General features: G+C 57.2%; 1 protein-coding gene and 1 long non-coding RNA gene across 2 annotated transcripts in view; one reads left to right on the top strand and one right to left on the bottom strand.

The window, feature by feature from the left end:
- The window catches only part of LOC309650967, a 356,435-nt gene that overhangs the window by 279,260 nt on the left and 56,889 nt on the right, over positions 1 to 20,286 (top strand). The window lies entirely within an intron of this gene.
- LGALS3BP (galectin 3 binding protein) lies at positions 7,685 to 18,495 on the bottom strand. Its single transcript, XM_082443004.1, has 6 exons — positions 18,255 to 18,495; positions 16,283 to 16,358; positions 15,020 to 15,211; positions 14,417 to 14,548; positions 11,888 to 12,140; positions 7,685 to 9,042 (listed from the first exon to the last, which is right to left on the bottom strand). Exons 2-6 carry the CDS (start codon positions 16,332 to 16,334, stop codon positions 8,010 to 8,012), a joined length of 1,662 nt encoding a protein of 553 aa, XP_082299130.1. The 5' UTR covers positions 16,335 to 16,358; positions 18,255 to 18,495; the 3' UTR covers positions 7,685 to 8,009.

Genomic DNA, 20,286 nt, shown 5'->3' on the forward strand with positions numbered 1-20,286 from the left:
GTGGGCTCTTTAAACAGATGGGGGCCGAGCAGTGTCACCGCAATGCTCCAGAAAAGAGAGGCAGGAAAAGGACCATTTGTCTCAGTCTCCTTGGGAGAGGCTGGTCCATCTGGGCGGGGACTCCAGAGATGAAAGGGGGCCTAGAAGCCAGCAGGGTCCCACCTTATGGAAGAGGAGGCTGGGGCTGGGTGGTGTGTAGGGGAGCAGGGAGGGCCCCTATCTGCTCAGCTCTGCAGCTAAGCACTGGAACTCAGGACCCTGGTCCCCAGTCCCAGCCTCAGCCGGCTGCCTCCATGATCATCCCTCAACAAGTGCCAGCCGTTCCATCCTGTCTCCCTCTGACCATTAGAATGGGCCTCCTTACATTACGCCAAAGCCTGTTTCAATGGCTTTCCTGCCTCGGCCTCCTGGAGCTTTGAAAGATGTTGTGGTCCATGCTCCATTCAAACCGTCCTTGCCAATCCCACCGGGAACACCGCAGATGGATCAGATTCACCGTTGGTGTCTAGGCGTCACCGAAGGAGTCCCGTGGTGGGATTGAGGGGGCGTCCCCTTGGGACAGGACTCCACCCCACGGCACCAGCAGGATTCGGATGGCAGAATGCACGTGAGCACTGAGCAACTCCTGTGCCCGGAACTCTGAACAGCCCCATAGAGGGATGAATGGTGTCCCTCCAAAAGATATGTCCAAGTCTTGATCCCCATATCTTGTGAATGTGACTTTGGAGAAAGGGAATTTGCAGATGTAATTAAGTTAAGGATCCTGAGAGGAGACCATCGTGGATTTAGGGTGGGCCCTCCATCCAGTGAGAGAAAGGAGAAGGGGGTTCGAGGCACACAGAGGCAAGGGGAGAAGGCCAGGAGCTGACACAGGCAGAGACTGGAGTGATGCAGCTACAAGCCAAGGATGCCTGGAGCCTCCAGAAGCTGGGCTCAAGGCCAGGACGGATGTTCCCTCAGAGCCTCCAGAAGGAAGCAACCCTGCCAACACCTGGATTTCGGACATCTGGCCTCTAGAGCTGTGAGAGAATAAATGTGTGTTGTTTCAGGCCCCCACAGCTTGTGGCGATTTGTGCTGGCAGCCCCAGGAAGTTAACACGAGCCCCCAGTTCCCGCCCCTCCCCCGGAGGCAGGCCTGGGCATCCGTGCAGCCCCCTGGATCTGCAGTGGGCAGGGCAGACCTGGGCCCCTGCTCCAGCGGGGTTTGAGGCCGTCTCCAGCATTAGGATCAGAGGGGTCAGAGGTGCTGGCAAGCTCCACGAGGCAGAGGTCCCCAAGCCTGCTCCCAGCAGGCCCTGCTTGAGCAAGTTCTAGTAAGGAGCCAGGCAGGGCAGCTGTGACTCAGGCCCCGCACCCTCCCTGCCTTACCTGGGCAAGGCAACGACGCCTCCGTCCTGGGGCCCCTTGGCGCCCTCTGGACCAGCAGCCTGCCCTCCATCTTCAGCACTTGTTCAGCCCAGACGCCTCCTTCCTTTTCTCTCTTTAGACCACAGCCCACGGCCGCTCCTCCGGCCTGATTCCTCCAACCGGGTTACAACTCCCCCTCTCCCCCTCGGGCGCATGCGTCATTCTGTCTATATCTCGGCTGTCTCTGCCCGTCGTTTATCTCCTGCAGGCAGAGACCCCAGCTCAGCCTGGAGGGGCCTCCATGAGATCCTCCTGCAGCGATGGCCTGAACGCACACATCCGGTGCGGGCATCGATGCGGATGAATCGTCATGGCATTAGGGGAGCGATCGCGTGGGGAACAGGGAACCGGGAAGAGAACTCCACATTCCTTCCCTGCCGTTTTGCAATGACCACATGCTTGGCTCCAAGCTCCTGGCGTCCCCACCAGTGACATTCTTTCAGCAGATCAGCTGCTGCCACATCAGACCTTTTCTGTCCAGCACTCCCTGAGGCCCCGGGGCCTGCCACCTTCGCCTGGGGCCACATGGGTGGGGCACCAGCAGGTCACTGTGAATTCCAGCCATTTTGGGAGGTCTGAGCAGGTTTGTGTGAGGTTGTGGCTGAAACCTGGGGTGGGTGAGGGCCTGAGCAGTGGGGAGACAGCTTTTAAAAAACATTTCATTATGTCACATACACCTCCATTAAAAAGTAAATTGAATAAATTAAAAACAAACACCTCTCCTTGCCCGAGGGATACACAAGTGTCTTCAAGGGGAAAGTCGCCCGTGAATCCCCTCCCCCAACAGAAGCACTGACATGGGTCATAAGCTCTTTGCCCCCAACCACATGCGCCCCAAACCAGTAACTGTGGCTCCCCTGGGCCCCTCCCTGGGATCACCCAGGACTGCTGCTCTGTGGAGGGGGGATGGGGGTTAGGTTCCGGAGTGAAAATCTGCGTCGTTTTGGGAAGGAACGTGTGAGACATGGAGACTCAACAGACAACAGTGAATGTTCAAGGCAGGATTGTTCTACATATTTGTTTGTCCAAGTTGATGGTGTGTCTTGAAGATCTTTCACGTCAGTACACAGGGGGCCACGAAGTCCTTTTGAACAGCTGTATGATTTTCTACTCTGCGGAGGGCCTGTAACGTATTTATCCCTCAGTGCATCTGAATCTCCCTCCTGTGTTTGGGAAACCTGTCATCACGTGAGCTGAAAAGACCAGGTCACTGCTCTCAGATGGCCTCTTGGGGCCTTGAGTCTGCAGCCTGTGCCCGGTGACGCGGGGCTGGTCCAGGGTGCTTGCTGTGGGCGGTGGAACGGCCACAGAGGCAGCATACGGAAGCCGGGGTCCCACAGGGCGGTGAGCACGTCCACGGGCCGGGCACTGGTGGTTTCAGTTCCAACCTGACTCTCTGGGTCCTGCCGTTCTCGGCTTCCTAGTTACAAACAGCCGATTACAAATAGCAGTTACTCGCGTCACGAGGTGGCGTCTATTTTCCTAACCCTTGGATCCCTGCTGGCCCTGGGATTTCGGGGGTGAGTTCCAAGCCTGGACCTCGGGAGGCCTTGCATCTCGCATCATGGAACACTGCCCACCACGTGACCAAACCTGGGTCAGTGTTCACCAGGATGGGAGACCATATGGAGGGAGCCCTCCCCCCCATTTCTGCCGTCCCAGATGAAGCCTCAACATGAGTGAGCCCAGCCAACCCTGTGCAGAGCAAAGATAACCCATCCCAGCCGAGCTCAGCTGGTCACACACAGATGAATGGTGGAGGGAATGAGCTGCTATGTTTCACAGTGGTTAGTTACTTGTCGAAAGTTACCTGGGACACTAACCTTCCTTAATTCCTGCTCAGTTCCTGGGCCTGGTTCTCTAGCCTTCCCACCCATCCTGCGAGCTTCCTAATTCCTTCTACAAATCCCTTTTCTGCTTAAGTTCACCAGAGTTAGTTTCTGTTTTTAGCAACTAAGGATGTTGGCTGGTATAGAAATTGATGCTGGAAATGCATTTCAGGGAATGGACCCTCAGAGAAGTGGGGGGCTGAAGGCAGAGGACATCCCATTTGTACACACACATACCAGAGCGGCTGCAGTTAAAAAGATGGAGGCTGTGAGGTGCTGGTGAGGATGTGGAACGAATGACTCACACATGCTGCCGGGGAGCGTGGGCCCTGGGACAGCTAAACGCACTGGCCCAGCAATTCCACTCCTGGGTACACGCCCAAGAGAAATGAGCCCACGTGTCCACCAAAGATGTCACAAGAATGTTCGTAGAAGCTTCACCCAAAACACCAAAACACTGGAGACAGTCCCAGAGCTGTAGAACAGGTTGAATTGTGGTAAATTCAGACAATGGAATTCTGCTCTGCTGCATGGAAAAATACACATGAATCCCAGACAAAATCCTGAGCTAAACAAGGCCGCCACTGAAAGGCACATGCTGCCCTTCCACTGAAGAGCACTGAACTGAGCTCTATATACTTGTATATACGCATAGATATAGATATGCATAGGTATATGTATATGTTATACACCAGGAAATCTGTTTCCCCCAATCCTGCTGGCATCCAGGGATGGGAATCTGGCATTGCACAGTCATGAAGAGGCTGATTCAGTTATTGCCTGTGGTTCCTTGGAATGAGGTGTTTAAGGATTGCAGGGTCAGAGGTGATTGTTTCTAGTGGGACAAAAGCAAGGATGAAGCAAGTGAGGCACCTTAGGTGAAAAATTTAAGATGTGTTCAGTCTCTGGGGATAGACAGCTGGGGAAAGCCCTTTGTCCTTTTCTGCTACCTCCTTCCTGCTTCCTGAAAGGCAGACATGATGGCTGGAATCCCAGCAGCCATTATGGACCACAAGGTAACCTTGAGGATGGCAGTCACATACTAAGTGGTGTAGAAAGAGAAGGAGCCTACCTCTCTTCCATGTGAGAGAAAAATAGAATATCTCTTATAAACCACTGCTATTTTTGGTTTTCATTATGTGAAGCCAAAGCTAAAAATATCTAATACAGGTACATCCATCAGAGATCTAGCGTCCTTGCTAGCTTGAGCAGCTGAGAGTAATGCTAATTATCTCCTCAATTGGTTGACTGAAAACTGGCCTCCCTGGGGGCCCACGAATTCCTTGGTACGATGTAGAGAAAGGAATCCAGGAGCCGGGACCCCTGAAGAGTGTACTGTGTGCAGTCAATCTCTAGCCCCTGATCTGGAAAGACCCAGACAGCTCTCCTCCCCACAAGACCTGGTGAAATGCACTGGGGAAGGAAGCACCAGCCTCTTAGAAAGTGCCCTTGTGGCTTATCTCTGAAGGTCAGAGAGGGCCCCCCACCAGAGACACTGCCCGTTGAGAGGGTTTCCCTAATGCAATGGGAAGGATGTGGTTAGCTGTCCGTGAGATGCTCGAGACTAAAACAGATAAGCAGCTTGCAAAACTCTTACTTGATTTGTATTATTGAAAAAACAACAACGACAACAAAACCTGAGAAGTGGTAAGCAGAAGTGATTGTGCCATCATGAGAGGGGTGTGGTCCCCTCCCAATTCCTGGGTTGCCCAGAGCCCCCTCAGAGGCAAGCCAAACGTCTTAGGGCCTGGACTTAAACAGTCCGTGTGGTACTGAGAACCTTCCTTCTGGCCATTAACCAGGATCGAGAGCTCCCGGGAAAGGCTTCACGGGCTCTCGTAAACACTTGGTTAGTAGATTATCCTGAACTAGACCAGGTGAAGATCCTAATAGGCCCTTCTGTTCCAGACACGGCCTGATCGGAGCAAAGGGTTATAGCCCAGCAAGTGGAATGCAGCTGTTGTTGGGAGCAATTCTCTCTCCCTCTCATGTGCGGGCACACACACACACACGCGCGCACACACACACACACGCACGCACGTGCACGCACGCGCACGCACGCACGCACACACACGCACACACACACATGCATGACCTGCCTAGGGACCACGTCAGCTCTCTGATTCTGGGCCCGCCTCCTGCCATCTCATCATGCCAGAGCCATCGCCCTGGGCTGAATTGAAGACAGGGGGCCCTGGCCACTTAGAAAAGGGTACCACCTCTGGACATTTGAGGTGACACGTACCACACTTGGTGCTGCTCCAGCCCTTTACTGGTGACCCAAAAAGGCTGGAGTCAGAGCACGAGGCAGCTTGCCCCGAGGTATCAACGCCCTCCATCCAAGGAATCAACGTTGAACTAGATTTGGACTTGTCCTCCCCACGCATCAGTCTGCCTTAGTGGTACCAACCCTGGACTCACCGAACAGCATGGTGCCCGGATGGCTGCCCCCAGATCCTCCAGGTGCTGAGGCCCAGGGACTCACTGTCGTATGAGTAGCCCATGACACGGAATTGGTTTGTGAATTCTTCCATGACGAAAGATGGAAGAACCTGGGTCTGAGGACAGGTCAACAGCCCATTAGCCAATCCTGGAATCAACCTACTTCCAGATTCCTTAATAAATTCTTTTGTCATTTACTGCCAAACAAAACAAAACAAAACAAAACAAAAAACAACCCCAAACAAAAACCCAACCCTGTCCTCCAGTCTGTGGCACACACTGGTCTCACGGCCAGTGTGCGGTTCTCCCTGACCTGGAACCCCAGTATGGGAGCCAGTGGTGGCCGAGCAGGACAGCAAGTCCCCCAGGGGCAGATGTTTTGCTTCTGGTCCCCCTAACTCTGGGCTCTGCTGGTTTAGAGGTTTTATACCTATGAGAGGAATGTTTCCACCAAGAGACACCTCCACGCTGCATTGACCAGAAGCTGAGAGCAGCATCTGGCCTGTGGGACCACTCATGTGCTCAGGCAAATGCATGCAGAAAGAAAGCAGGAGGCCTGCCCTGGGCTGGTGGGCCCTGATCGTCAGGGGGACAGGTCCGCCACTCGAAAGCCCACAAGGAGGATGGAAGGAACTCGGTCATTTCTCGGGTGTCTCCTCAAACTGCCGGATCCAATGGCTCAATGCGGGGCTGTAGATTTCCTTACAGCCAGGATCCACCAGGGCCTTGAGCTCTCTGGAAGGTTCTGGTTATCTGACCAGGCCTGTACCTTCACTGCCGAGGTGCTGGCTGTGGGCAGAGGTCCACGGGGTGGGTAGGAGAGGGGAGATGCTGTGGTCTCTTGACTCACTGCTACAGCGAAGAGAGCGTTCCCCTGTGCGTGTCTGGTGCACATTGATAATGAACATTTCCTGTCTTCCTTTACCTGCTGATGTGGCCAGTAGTGGTGATGGCAGTGGTCACCGGTGTGATTTAAAGTGATAGATTTTTTAAATGTCAAAGGACCGCTACAGAGGTGGCCAAGATGGTGGGCCTGGAGCCTGGGGGGCCTGGGGGCACCCTTTGGGAAAGGGTGAAGCTGTGTGGAGGCTTTGTGTCCCTGCTTTTGTTTTCGCAGGGCCGCTGGGGAAGAGGAGTGTGGGGGGGATGGCTGTGTCTTGGCTGCCCAGCCTGTGAACCTCCCTCCCATTGGGTGAGCCTTGTGCCGCCTCCCTTCTCAAGGCCAAAACAGTCCAGAACTTGTTCTCTCAGACCCTGGCCAAGAGTGGAGGGCACATGGCCTGAGCCTGGCCAACCAGATGCTTCCACTGGGGCCCGGTGCCTGAAGTGTGCGTCACAAAGAAGCGGGGAGAGTTTAGAATTCTTGCCCTGCTCCGGTAGGGGCAGCCTCCAGTGCCCAGAACCCGGTGATGGCATTCTAACGGGACGTACCCATGGAACCCCAGGCCCGGTCCCCCCGCCTTGGCCTAGATTCTGTGGGTCTTCCAGTATCCTTCTAGTATATCCTTCTTCTGCCTGACCACCCCATCGTGGGTGTCTTTTATTTGTGGTCAAGCACTCTGTTGGTGGCCTTTTAAGGTTCTTTGCAAATTTCCATTTTTACAAACAACGCTGAGATGAGAATCTCTGCCCCCATCCCTGTGCACACGTGCAAGGATTGATGGAGAAAAGATTCCAAGCACGTGCTGTTCTTTCTACCTGGAACACACCCTCCTCCCATTTCCCCCACATCTGCTGCCCCTCACTCTTCATTTCTCCACTGAGAGCCACTAAAGTAGCTCCGGCCTGTGCCTCCCCCCTGCCACCCTCTGGTTTCCATCACCCGTTATTCCAGCTTGTATTTACCCCAAGTGTTTGTTTACTTGTGATCGCCTGTCTCACCCACAAGACTGCAGCTTCACAAGGAAAGGACTGGGTCTGCTCGTTCACTGGACCCCAGGGCCCAGCACACCCAATGTCCGAACACCCAGTGGACTCAACAACTTTTTCTGCATGAACAAGAGAACTTGGGAACCACAGTGCAATTTTAATGATCTCAGATAAGGGACAGCAGAGGGCAGAGTGAAAGTCAGGGTAGGAGACCCAACAGCTCCTAGTTCACATCTTGTTGCTTCCCGACAAACCAGCTGGGCAGTGGGAAGTGGGAGTTCTCGGTTTGTGGACTGCACTAGTTGAAGCCTTCCAGTGATTTCTTTAAGCTCGGAGAGATCAACGGAAGCAGGGGGGCCATCTGGTGGCCGGTGGTTGGAGATGGTTGCAGAGAGGAGGTGAAGGATGGGAGGTGCCCAGCCTCTGGGCGCTCCTGCCACCCTGGCTCCCCCAGCCTCGGGTCTAGTCCACACCCGTGGAGTTGGTCAGGTAGAAGGGACGGATGGCGACTTGGAAGCTGCTGAAGGACCCTGCCGGGCAGGGGAAGAAGGAAGCACTCCTGGAGCTGTTGGTGCCCAGGGCGCTGGGGATCAGGGCCTTCCAGCCCTCGAAGTTGGTGACGTCCGCCACGAAGTTCCCCCCACACAGCATCAGGGCCTTGTTTTCATAACCGATGGTGGGATTGGAGTAGCTAGACTTGGAGAGGGCCAGGAGCGGGGGGTCGTCAGACGAGCACGAGAACCCGTAGTTCCAGCAGCTCCGGATGGTGGGGAGGTAGACTAAAGTCCAGGAGACTGAGCGGGCCTGGAAGAGGAAGCTGGGGTGCTGGGGCGTCTGGAAGGACCGGTAGGGGTTGTAACCGGAACCCATCACGGAGGCGCTCCAGGTGGGCGAGGTGTAAAGCCGGGGCTGGTAGGTGTCCTCGGTGAGGTTCAGGCCCCTGTACTGAGCCAGCAGCTCGAAGGGCACAGTGTGGAACTCCAGGGCCTGCAGCATCTTCTTCTGGAAGAGCGCCTCGTGACTCCAGTACAGGGACAGGTTAAACTGCAGCGTGAAGAGGTCCCTGGGCGGTATCATGGGGAACCGCACCCTCTCCACCAAGCCCTCCACCTCCCCGTGGGAGATGCGCCTCTCCTGGCTCCATTCATCCAAGGCCAGCAGCACGGCCAGCTCGCTGGGCGTGACCAGCTCACTCCTGGACAGCAGGTCTCGGAGCAGGGCCGTGGGGACTCTCGACCAGGCCTCAGCCTGCGTCAGGGCCCCGAAGTTCCAGGCCAGGAACTGCACGCAGATCTCCTCCAGCACGGGGTCCCGGGTGGCCAGGGCATAGGCATAGAGGTCCAGGGGCGTCCGGAAAGAAGGGTCCTGGGGGAGGAGGATGGCAAAGAGGTACCCGCAGTAGCTCTGCAGCCGCTTGGCCCCGGAGGCAGAGGCGAGCTTGTGCAAGCACTTCACTGACGACAGAGAGACGTCGATCCTCCGGGAGTAGAGGTACCTGGGGGGAGACGAGGGCTGATGCCTGGTGATACTCGTTCCCCGCAGGAGAACAGGTGTGCCCTGGTGCACGTGTGCTATTGACCGCTGACACCCACGGTGCTAGCTATTCCAAGGGGCATTCAGAGCCCCCTGATTTATCTGCTGGGTCAACCAACATTCCAAGCTCCCGTTTGCTTAGAGCCAGGTGTGGGCGGATCCCAGGCTCCTTGAGGATGTTGCTTCATCCTCATCCGTGAGGGAGGCGGTCCCACCACCTCCTCCACCATCACCATCGTCCTCACGGGCCGGACCCTGGGCGCCAGGACCTGCCGGCCAACCCGGGCATCAGCGTTGCCCTGCCCTTCCCTTCCCACCGTCATGCACCTGGCCAGACCCCTTCGGGCCCCCACTGGGTGCCCGTGGGCGCCCCTCTGCCCCCAGCACCTGTCTGGTGTTCCCGTGACATGGGCATCGCCGCTGGCCACCTCCTATCTGCCTTCCCCACCAGCCGTGAGCCCCGTGGGCGGCACCCAGTCTGTGCCATCTGCCATGTAATTCAGTGAGCCACCAGGAAGCCCTTTGCTGCGTGAAGACGCGTGCGGAGGGAGCCTGCTGGGAGGGGAAACGATAGGCTGCGGCTGCTGTCTCCTGGGACATGGTGAGTGGGGTCCTGCTTTGGGAAGAGCCAAACTCTCCCCACGGCCTCTCTCGAACGCTGAGCCTTCCAGGGAGCAGCGGACCTGGTGGCTACCCTGTCACCTGAGCATGGAGCTGGGGGCGCCCAGAGCGGAGCTGGGGCCCCGCAGTGTCCAGTGCCGGTGGCAGAGGCGGGCCCGCCCTCCTCCCACCCTCTCTGCCCTCGTGCACTCAACACATCACGTGATCCTGCTGATGACCGTGAACTCTGGGGCAAAAAAGGGCATCTGCACCCTCTGGCCCGTCGCCCATAGCTGGGTATCTGTCTGGTGGTGGCCTGAGCCCAGGAACCTCCGCCCTGGGCAGCACCTGGACAGCGGACGGGGCACTGCCTCTCTCATAGGCAAGGGGTGCCACCGAGGGCCCCGTAGATGGCCATTGACAAAGGGAGCGAGGAAACCACAGAATGTTTCTGTCACCACCTCTTAATCCCGCTTTGGGGCCAGCGAGGGATGGTTCCCAGCCACTGGGAGCTGTGCAGCTCCCACCCGGTGACGCCCCAGCCCGGCTGGCTCTCCCCGGTCTGGGCACACTGTCCACCCTCAGCCTCAGGCGGGCACCCGAGTGGCTGGGGACAGGGGATCGCAATCAGCCCTTCGGCCCTGCCCCACCATCAGGGAAGAAAACGTCCTGAAAGGTAGAAAAAAGACCAAAGACCCTGGGGTGTTAGTGACCCCCAGAGACCCCAGAAACTGGTGAGAAGCCGGATTACTGACAGAAGGCTCTGAACAGCAGGTGCCGCGTGGGGACCACTGGGCAGAGGGAAGGGGAGCGTGCGGGGCAGCCGCAGTGAGCAGGGGTCTTCTGAGGCCTTCTGGGGTCTGGACGGGGCTCACTGCAGCCTCTCTGCCTTAGGGGAGGGAGAGAGACAGGGGCAGAGAGAAAGGAAGAGAGAGAGAGGGAGGGAGAGACAGAGACAGAGAGAGACACCGGGAGACAGAGAGACAGAAAGAGACAGGGAGAGACAGGGAGAGAGAGCCAGAGCACATGGGCAGACAGTCCAGAAAATCACTGAACTCTGACCAAGGTCAGTGACTCCAGCTGGGGCCAGGAAGCTGGGGACAGGTGCAAACGCATTACAGAAATCAGTCCCGCTAGGAGGGGCACAGGATGACTGCCAGGTTCTTACATTGTACTTGGCTGAAAAGAAACCACTTTAATCTGTTTTAACTGCCATTTGTTGTTTTCTCTTAAACGTCACTTTCAGCTACCTACAGCTTTGGGTCACGAGAGAGAACAGCTTTCACAGACATGGTTCTTTTTGCAAATCGATGCTCTCAGAACACCAGCCCCCCGGGAGGCCCCTTGGGTGGTAACAGAGTGGCCCCCAGCAGGGCGGTCAGGGGGAAAGGGGCCGCCCCTTGGGGCCCACTCTCCTCATCTGGGAGACCGGCTCCTGAGCGTGGCCGGCCCGCTGGTTAGACCCGAGGCCTGGGTGGCCCCGCCTGAGGGCTTTCCCCCCACTTTTCTCCAGCAACAGATTTGGATTCGGGTTTTAAAAAAAATTTTTCGAGGGAGCAGATCAGTCAGGTGAGAAGAGGGAAAATCCTTTGATAGTTGATTTTTGGATGCTTACCACACCTGAGAGACAGGGGTGTGTGTGTGTGTGTGCTGGCCCATCTCTCATAGCCCCTGCAGAAAGAATGCATAACAATGTGCGCGTGGGGCTTCCCTGGTGGCGCAGTGGTTGAGAATCTGCCTGCCAATGCAGGGGACACGGGTTCGAGCCCTGGTCTGGGAAGATCCCACATGCCGCAGAGCAGCTGGGCCCGTGAGCCACAGCTACTGAGCCTGCGCGTCTGGAGCCTGTGCTCCGCAACAAGAGAGGCCGCGATAGTGAGAGGCCCGCGCACCGCAATGAAGAGTGGCCCCCGCTTGCCGCAACTAGAGAAAGCCCTCGCACAGAAACGAAGACCCAGCACAGCCAAAAATAAATAAATAAATACATAAACTCCAATCTCTTAAAAAAAAAAAAAGAACGTGCGTGTGAATGTGAGGATGCGTGGCTGTGAAGGCAAATGTGTGAATGTGTGAGTGTGTGTGCACACAAGTGTGAACAAGTGTGTTCACGCAGCATGGCTGTGGTCGGTGCCGCATCCCTTGTCCCTGCGGTTTGCCTTGGAGGGGAGGCTGCCCAGTCCCCAGCCCCCGGCCCCGAGGACACTCACTTGATAAAATCTCTGACGACAGGCACACACTCGGTGTCCACCTCCATGGTGACCCTGCTGCTTGGCTCCTTCCACAGGCCGTGTGCCTCGGGGTTGGTGGACAGGATCAGCTTGTGGGCACAGATGCCCAGCTCGTCCTCCTCCTTCGTCTTCACCTTGATGAACAGGTCACAGCCCTTTTGGCTCTCAAAGATCTGCTCTAGAGCTGCGGGGAGCTCGCTGGACAGGTCAAAGGTGTGGATGCCTCTGGTTTCTAAGAGGTAGAAGGGAACGTGCCATGTTAGGAGGGGTCCCGGCACTTGCTTCCTTTGTGATCTGAAAACACTTTTGCTCCCTGGAGTCAGTTTCTTCCCTTAAATCGTGGCCCCGGTCCTGCCTTATCTACTCAGAAAGGCTCCCGGGGAGGCAAGGAAAGAACAGCCCTGGAAGACAGGGTGCTGTTGCCCTCTGTGGCCCAGAGCCCCTGATCCATCAAACACCCCTACTTAGCTCATCTGCCTCCCCCAGATTCAGGCAGCACATCCAGGTGGGTGTTTTGGAGGCGCTGACTTCCAGAGCCTGGGGCCCCATCCCAATCAATCACTCACCCAGATATGACTTTCTAAAACCCAAACCTCCTGCCTGGTTTGGTCTGAAGAGGGAGGGTCTCATGGCAACCCTATTTAGAGTTTTGAGGTTCTCAGCAGCCTCCTTCAGGGGACTGAGGCCTAGAGAAGCTACTTGAAACCCCCAGGGTGGTTTGGGGGTGATGTACCCCTCTCCTGGCCCCTCCCAAAGCTTAGCAGGGAATTAAATTCCATCTGTTTTTTCTTTGCCACAAACAGGTTTGAATCAATTCTGACAATTAAACCAGGTGGGTTCAGCCCCCCCCAATTCCTCCCTGCACCCCAGACTCTCCTTTACTCTCACCCCGGGGGTCCCCACCAGGCCAGGGCTGCTTCCTGCCTTGCACCCCGGCCCCACAGCCCAGGTGTGTCTCCTGCACGTGCCCCCGCGCTCCCTGTGCGAGCCCAGGGAGAAGGACAAGTGGTCATGAGAGACAAGATAAAACTGGGACCCGAGGATTCAAAACTGCGGAGCAGCCTCGGTCCATTTAGAATATCTGGTGGCACTGGGGAGAGGGCAGGGCTGGGGCTGTTTGCAGTCAGGCCTTTTTGCCCCCAAGAAATGTCTAAAGCACGTTCAGCACGCTGTCTAAGCCCGGGTTCGGGGGGTGTGCTGTAATATGTTTTGGAATGAGAACTAACAGAAACAAAAGGCTGGCGTTTCGAGAGACAAGCCTGCAGTGTGTAGACACGGGGTGCACAGGCACCTCGTTTTAATGTGCTTCACAGATGCCGCGTTTCTCTGAAACTGAAAGTTGTGGCAACTGTGCCTTGAGCTACACCATTTTTTTTTTCCCAACGGCATTTGCTCACTTTGCGTCTCTGTGTCACATTTTGGTAATTCTCAGTCACCTCTGATGTTACTATTGGAAAAAGATTATGACTTGCTGAAGGCTCAGATGGTGGTTAGCATTTTTTAGCAATAAAGTATTGTTTAGTTAAGGTATGTACATTATTCTTTTAAAAATTAAGGTGTGTAGAGTGGTTTTTTTTCATCGATAGCTTTTCTGGTTCACTGATTTTATGCCATCGATCTATTATATTTAGAACTGGTTTGTCTTTAAATTTGTTCTCTACAAAAAAAAGAGAGAAAATATGCATATTTATTTTATCTGAAACTCTTCAGCTTCGATCCTATCTTAATGCGACAAGGCCTTGCCCGTGTACAGCTGAGCTCGGGTGTCCGTCTCCCCGCACCTCCCCCCATCACAGGGAGGGGGCGCTGCTGGGCCAGGAGCCTGCACCCGGTGACAGCTGCTTTCTCTCTCGCAGGAGTGACCTAGAACTCTGGACTAGGGTCAGAAAATCTTTGTTCCAGTTCTAGCTCTGCTTCCAACTAAGTGTGCTTGCTTATTTATTTAATTGAAGTATAGTTGGTTTACAATATATTAATTTCAGGTGTACAATATAGTGATTCAATATTTTAGTATGTTCATTGTTTCTTTAGACATAACACTATTGCACACTCAGTAGACTACGGTATAGTGTAAACATAACTTTTAAAGGCACTGGGAAACCAAAAAATTCCTGTGACTCGCTTTACTGTGATACTCGCTTTTAGTGGTTTGGAACCAAACCTGAGACATCTCCGAGGTGTGTCTGTATTTGGAATGTGGCTCATTGTCCGAGAATCGGGTTAAATGGAGCATTTCTGAGCGGCTCCGGTTGGGGGGGGCGGTAAGGAAGTGGGGATCTGTTGCTGTGAGGTTGTGGGAACTGCGGGCTTTCCTGCCCCTCCTGGAAAGCAGGCACCACCCGCTAACCTTTGCATGGGGAGGTGTGTGATCCACGTGGAGGGGTGGGAGCCGGCGTGTCCACCGTCCCTGGGATCCAGGGCTCTGGCCTCCGTGGCAGCTCTTGGGCGGGGGGACAGAGAGGGCCCTGGGGCTCAGGATGGCGCACCCCCCCCCCCACCACCGCTCACCATTGGTGCAGATCACGCCGGCGTCCTTGTCGTGTCTACAGTTGCTCTTCATCCAGCCCAGGGATGTGCAGTTGGCCAGTGAGGGCTCAGTCCCTGTGCACTGCACCTCGTCCAGCATGATAGGGCCCCTTCCTGGTGGCACAGCAAGGATGACAGGGCCTGGAGGGGGAGCTGGGGCTCTCGGGGCTCTTGTAACGTCATACCATGAACTAGTCTTGTTCTCACAAGGTCTGTCTGCCTCGTAGATATCAAATTATTATACCGTAATTTATGCATCTACCCCTGTCGCTGAATATTTGGATGATTTCCCTTTTTTTGAATCACAGGCACTGCACACAGACTTTTCTTTTGGAAGGAAACTGTTTCAAGAAGGTAAATTCCCCGGAGTGGAGCCACTGGGCTGGAGGGAACGGCCGCCGGCCAAGCGTGAGTGCGCGCCGGGCCGCCAGCGCTCAGCCAGCGCAGGGCTTTGATCTCTTTGAAACCTCTGCCAGCACTGGGCTGGCGGGAATGCCACTGGCCCGCCTTAGGTACGATCCCTTCCTGGGCCTGGTTACTTAGCGGCGCGTCCAGCTTTGGAGGACCTGGGGACCCGCAGGTTACCTGGCCCGAAGGTGGCTCTGCCCAGAGCCTCGGTGGCATTCTTGAAGCCCAGGGCTCGGCAGACAACGCTGGCATCCGTCAGGTCCCACAGGTTGTCACACACCGTCCCCCACTGGCCGCTGTAGTAGATCTCCACGCGGCCCTCGTTGGCGGTGTCCCCGTCGGCCAGCCGCATGTCACCGTCTTTCACGCCTGCAAGCTCCCGAGGGAGAGCAGAGGTCAGCGAGGATGAAGGCCGGGTGCTGGGCCTCCATCCCAGGGCAGGAGCATGGCCGCCCCACCCTCCTCGGGGGTCACGTGCTTTCATGGGGGCAGTAAAGTACCCCCAGTAGGGGGTGACCCCTGGATCGTTAGCTTTGAAGACCCCATCCATCCTCGAGGGGATCACCCCCCGGGGAGGAGTGGAAAATACACATAGACCGCCCCCCATACACACAGTGAGGGTAGGCTCCACCTTTCTTGTCTCTGAGGTCTGAACCCTTCATTGATAGAGGAGGGGCAGAGGGGCGCCCGGTGCCACCTGAGAGTAGGGTGGCAGGACCCCAAGGAAAGAATAGGGGATGGGGCGGAGGCCCACACTGACCCCACCTGAGGGTGTCTGGGGCTTGGGGTGCAGTCCGGGCACCACAGCAAGGACTGCTGGAAGGGGCGTGTGGGAACGCCGGGGGCAAGCAGGCCCAGGGCGCCCCGGAACTCAGGCAGAGCGTGCCAGGCAAGGAGAGGAAGCGGGGTCCTGGCCCTACACCTGTTCTTCTGGGACTCGGCCCGCTGACCTCCCCTGCCCAGCCCCACCTCAGCCCCCGCCGGAGCCGACAGGGTCAGGCAGGAGCTGGGCGCCGTGTCAAAGGGCACTTCTCAGATGGGGGAGCAACAGGCCTCTGTGTGGTCACCAGGACGAGGAAGGGCCTCGAAGTGTGAAGGGTGAGGACGGCCGTCCAGGACTCTGGAAGTCTGACTGTGTCTGAAGGGCACTGGCCTCGTGTCGCCCAGGTTTTGGCCAATCTGTGGGCCCCTCCTGCCTGGTCCCTCTGGTTCCCACTGGATGAAATGGTGACTCCCTTGGCATCCCGCCACCAAAACATACAAGCCATGACTTGGGACACCCGGGGCGTCAAGCAGGAGAGAAGACCCGGGCTGACTCCCGTCACCCAGGCACCGGGCAGAACGTTGCCCTGATTTCTGCAAAGAGGGGGCTGACCCCGCAGAGCAAGGGAGCACCAGCTTCACAGACACCGCTTTCCAAATCTCCGGGGCCCCGCTCACCTTGAGTGCCCGCGACCAGCAGCCACAGCCACAGGAGCCGCAGGGGGGCCATGGCCTTGCCTGGGAGCCCCTTGTCCTGCAGCGAAAGGAGGCAGCCGAGTGAGACGGCGGAGCTGGACAGCCCCCGGGACCAGGGCCGGTGTGTCCACCCACCCTTCGGACCCTGCTCACGGAGGGCGGCCGGCGGGTGCAGGGCCTGTACCCTCAGAGCCGGGAGCCCGGGGAGCGCCCGGTGCTCTGGGTGCCTTGGCGGGGCCCCTTACCTCATCTGAAGGTGGTCCTCCGAGGACGAGGAAGACCTGCCCAGAGGAAGGGGGGCGTCTCTGGGCAGCGAGGACAGTGGGAACAGGAGCCCATCTCAGAAAGCTAGGCCCTGGGCGTGGCTGTCGGGGAGATGGGTGGGGAGGGTGGGGAGGGAGAAGGCAGGGGGTGCGGGGCCCAGATTGGGAGGGCCTGGGGAGCCTTGCTCAGGATGGGGCTTTATCTTCAGTCAATGGACTCCTGAGGGGGTGCCCTGCGGTCTGCAGCAGACGAAGAACATTCTGTGGGCTCTGGACCAAGTGAGCCCAGGAAGGGAGGGGGTGGCAAAAGCAGGACAGGGGGACGCATCAGGAGGAGGCCCCAGAAATCCGGGCAGGAGTGACAGAGGGACAGCCAGCAGTGAGAGAGCTTGGGCCGGGCACGTCGGGTGGGGAGGAGAGGGGTCAGGGCTGAGGCCCAGGCCTCTGTGCAGCCGGGTGTGGGTGGGGAGAGGCTGGGGGGAGGGGCACAGGATGAGAGGACCTCTGAGGTCAGTGTCCTCAGGGAGCAGAGGCTCGAAGAGGCAGGGGACCACCGAGGCCACACAGCCAGCCCTGGGCAGGCAGGCAGGGGGGCCCCAGGTCTCCCCACTTTGCCTGGACTCTTGGCTCCGTGCAATTGTCACTGCTCACTTTTCCCCTTCACCCCCATCCTGCCCCTCACTTGCCTCCCTCCCCTCCTGTCCGCACAAGGGGGTGGTCACTGCAATACCCACACTCACCCCCGGGGCCCAGGGATGTGGCCTCTCTTGCGGCTGCCCCTCAAGTCAGGGCCTGGTGACCTCGGGGCGGCGCCCCGGGCCTGCATTAACCAGACCCCCTGGGGCTCCCAGGCACGAAGGCCTGTTAACCATCATTGAACGGCATCCCAGGACCAGGACCGCTCACACCACCGGCTCGTGGGATCCTGACCACGAGCCTGAGAAATGCTTCGTTGACCCCACCTTAAAAGTGAGGGGGCTGAAGCCCAGAGGGGTAGCCGGCTCGGCTCACACAGCTGGGGGGCCGTGGGTGGTGTGTGGGGGGGTGGTGTGCCCTCTCTTCATTACACTGACCTCAGCAGATGGCCAAGGGGCTAGGATGACCAACTGCCCAGTGCACTGGGGCCTGTCCCGGCTTTAGCACGGGAAGTCCTGTGTCCTGGGACACGCCCTTGGTCCCAGGCACACGGGGATGGCTGGTCACCCTCTGCGCTCCCCGGACAGTGGCAGCCACCAGCTTTGCTCATCCTGAAACAGGAACTCAGGGCCCCAGACAAATGGCCATTTAGGCACTTGGCACGTGGTATGCCAAATGTCACAGTACTTCAGGTGGCCGTGACCACCCGTTTTTGCCTGACTCATTTGGGAAGTGGGACAGAGCTTATGCAGACTGGAAAAAGGTGCTCTTCCTTTGGGCAGGTTTAGCCTGGGCTGAAAAGCACTGATCAGAGAGAGCACCTTGGCTGAATGCCGAGCCTGCTTGCCCCTTGGGCTGGTGTCCTTGTGTGCCAGTGAACAACCTGCCCAACTGTACACAGAGACCCTTTGGACATGGGAGCAGCAGTGATGGTCCCTGGATTCAGGAGAAGCACCAGATCCCCATCTGGGTACAAGTAGGGAGACTTGGCCCCCATGAGATTACATGGTATAGAGAGAGGGACACCCACCTGAGAGCAAGAGGCACAAGCTTACCTGCCCGAGACAACTACTGATGGTTGTCCTAAAGCCTCCCACCTGCAGGATCCCTCTGCAGGCCAATCTTCAACCCAGAAAACCCTTCCAGTACAGAGCGTGGTCAGGCTGGTCTCAGGAAATGCTTCAGAAAGCTCAGTCTAGTTTCGATTTCTAGAAACCACCTGACACTGTTTTCTTCTGGGGTTGGTTGCCGCCAAGGCTTCCTGCACCACCCCAATCCCCCTCGGTGCTGACTGGGGCGGTGGGGATGGGAGTGGCCCAAGGCGGCAGTCTGGCTGATTTTGTAACCAGAGCAAGGCGGCTGACAGCCACATTTGAATATCAACACTCTTCCGAGCTGGACCAGTGCCAGGCCCGGGCGCTGGGGGAGGGGAAAGGAGGGGCAGCAGCGGACAAAGGTCAGAAGAGCAGAGGGTGGGCATGGACCGGCAGGGTGTGCATCCGGGGACTGTGGGCTCTTTCCCCGCACACCCTGAGCCGTTTCCTGGGTCTCACACGTTGCCAGCAGAGGGGACACCGCCCAGGGGTCTGCTCGCTCTGCTCTAAGCACTTGACAAGCCTGACCTGAATGTTGCACCCTGCTGGGGCGGGGGCAGAACCTCTGGAGTGGATGTAAATTGTTCTGCCCGCCTCACGCCCACTCCCTTGCCTTTCCTCTGACAGAGAGCCAGCACCTCGGTTTTCCCCTGGGGAAGCACCCCCCTCTCTCCCTCCAGGTTGTGTGGCTCCTCTGGGGCTGACCTGGGCCTGGCGGGTGGGAGACAGATGGTGTCAGGGAGGCGCCGTGATCCCAGCCGGCCCAGGGAGTCAGCTTCAGACTCCTGGAACGGGACCCTGCAGGGAGCAGGTGGCCTGGGGATGCTGGTGTCCGTGGTGCCCCAGACTGTGCCTTGAGGAAAGCCCAGCTGAGGATACAGGTGAGGGAAGAGCTGAGAGACGGAGGAACCTTGGTCCTGATGCTACGGCTTGAGCACCTGCGTCCAGCTGGCCTGAAGTCAAGGCCAAGCCCCGGCTTCAAGGTTAAATGAGGCAATCGATCTCTTCTATTTCTGTCACTTGCATCCCAGGTTCTGGACAAGAGTTGTCCCCTTGGAATGTCCCCAGGTCTCTCTAACCCAGTGGCTGTCGACCTGGTCGGCACATGGGAATCACCCAGGAGTTTCACAAACTCCCAAGGCCCAGACCCATTAAATCACAATCTCTGGGGTGGGGACAGGCATTGGCATTAAAGTCTTGCAGGTGGTTCCCATGTGCAGCCGGGGTTGAGAACCACTGGGGGAGACAGAGTTTCCCTGGCAGCCCTGCGTCCAAGAGAGTGAGCCCCCAGGTCAACCATTCAATGACTATTTGCCCGAGATGTGAGGTCTGAGGGGGGCTACCGGCTCATCTAATCCCCTCCAAAGGAACCGTAAAGAGCAGTGGGGAGACCAGCAGAAACAGAAGTGGCAGAAGAGACAGGGGAGTTTTAACACGCCATCCAGCTGAAGGAGCCTCAGTGCTGGCTGACACAGAAACCCCAGCACTGTCACTTCTAGCGTCCATCGGCACTTGCAGCAATAAGTGGCCAGTCAAGGTCAGGAGTGCATAGGACGTCCTTCGGGAGGCACTGGTGGCAACGTCGAAAAACCCAAGTTGCCGAATCTTTAGCCCCTGAGTCCTTTCCTGCTGGGAAGTCCTTTGTGTGCAGGTGGTAAAATGTCAGACTGAGGATGTTCCAGACATGGAACCAAAGCACGGGTGTCTGTTCCCCTCCGGCTCTCAGGGTCTCTCCGGCCCACAAAGGGGACAAGAACAGGAACTGAGACCATCTGCTCCAGAGAGGAGTGGCTCAGCTCTGATAAGGAGACCAACTGAAAGCCCCGACACTGTGGATAATCGGGCCAGTGGTGACATTGTAGACCCCGCTGCTGTAAACAGGAAGCCACAGCCGAGACGTGGTGGCGAGCATCCTGGGGGCTGTCAGAGACCAGAGCCCTTACGACGCCTGTAAGACATTCTTTGTGCCTCCTCTCCCGCCCCCCCACCAAAC

This window comes from Balaenoptera physalus, assembly GCF_965194825.1.
Source record: "Balaenoptera physalus genome assembly, chromosome: 20".
NCBI classification, from domain to species: Eukaryota; Metazoa; Chordata; class Mammalia; order Artiodactyla; family Balaenopteridae; genus Balaenoptera; species Balaenoptera physalus.

What these genes read in the sequence shown, in the direction of transcription:
- LGALS3BP (XM_082443004.1), bottom strand. Translation starts at nt 16,334, where the DNA reads ATGGCCCCCCTGCGGCTCCTGTGGCTGTGGCTGCTGGTCGCGGGCACT. An exon ending in CAGAGCCACCTTCGGGCCAG is followed by an intron (nt 14,549 to 15,019) that starts GTAACCTGCGGG and finishes CTGTGCCACCAG; the next exon opens with GAAGGGGCCCTATCATGCTG. An exon ending in GTCGTCAGAGATTTTATCAA is followed by an intron (nt 9,043 to 11,887) that starts GTGAGTGTCCTC and finishes GTCTCCCCCCAG; the next exon opens with GTACCTCTACTCCCGGAGGA.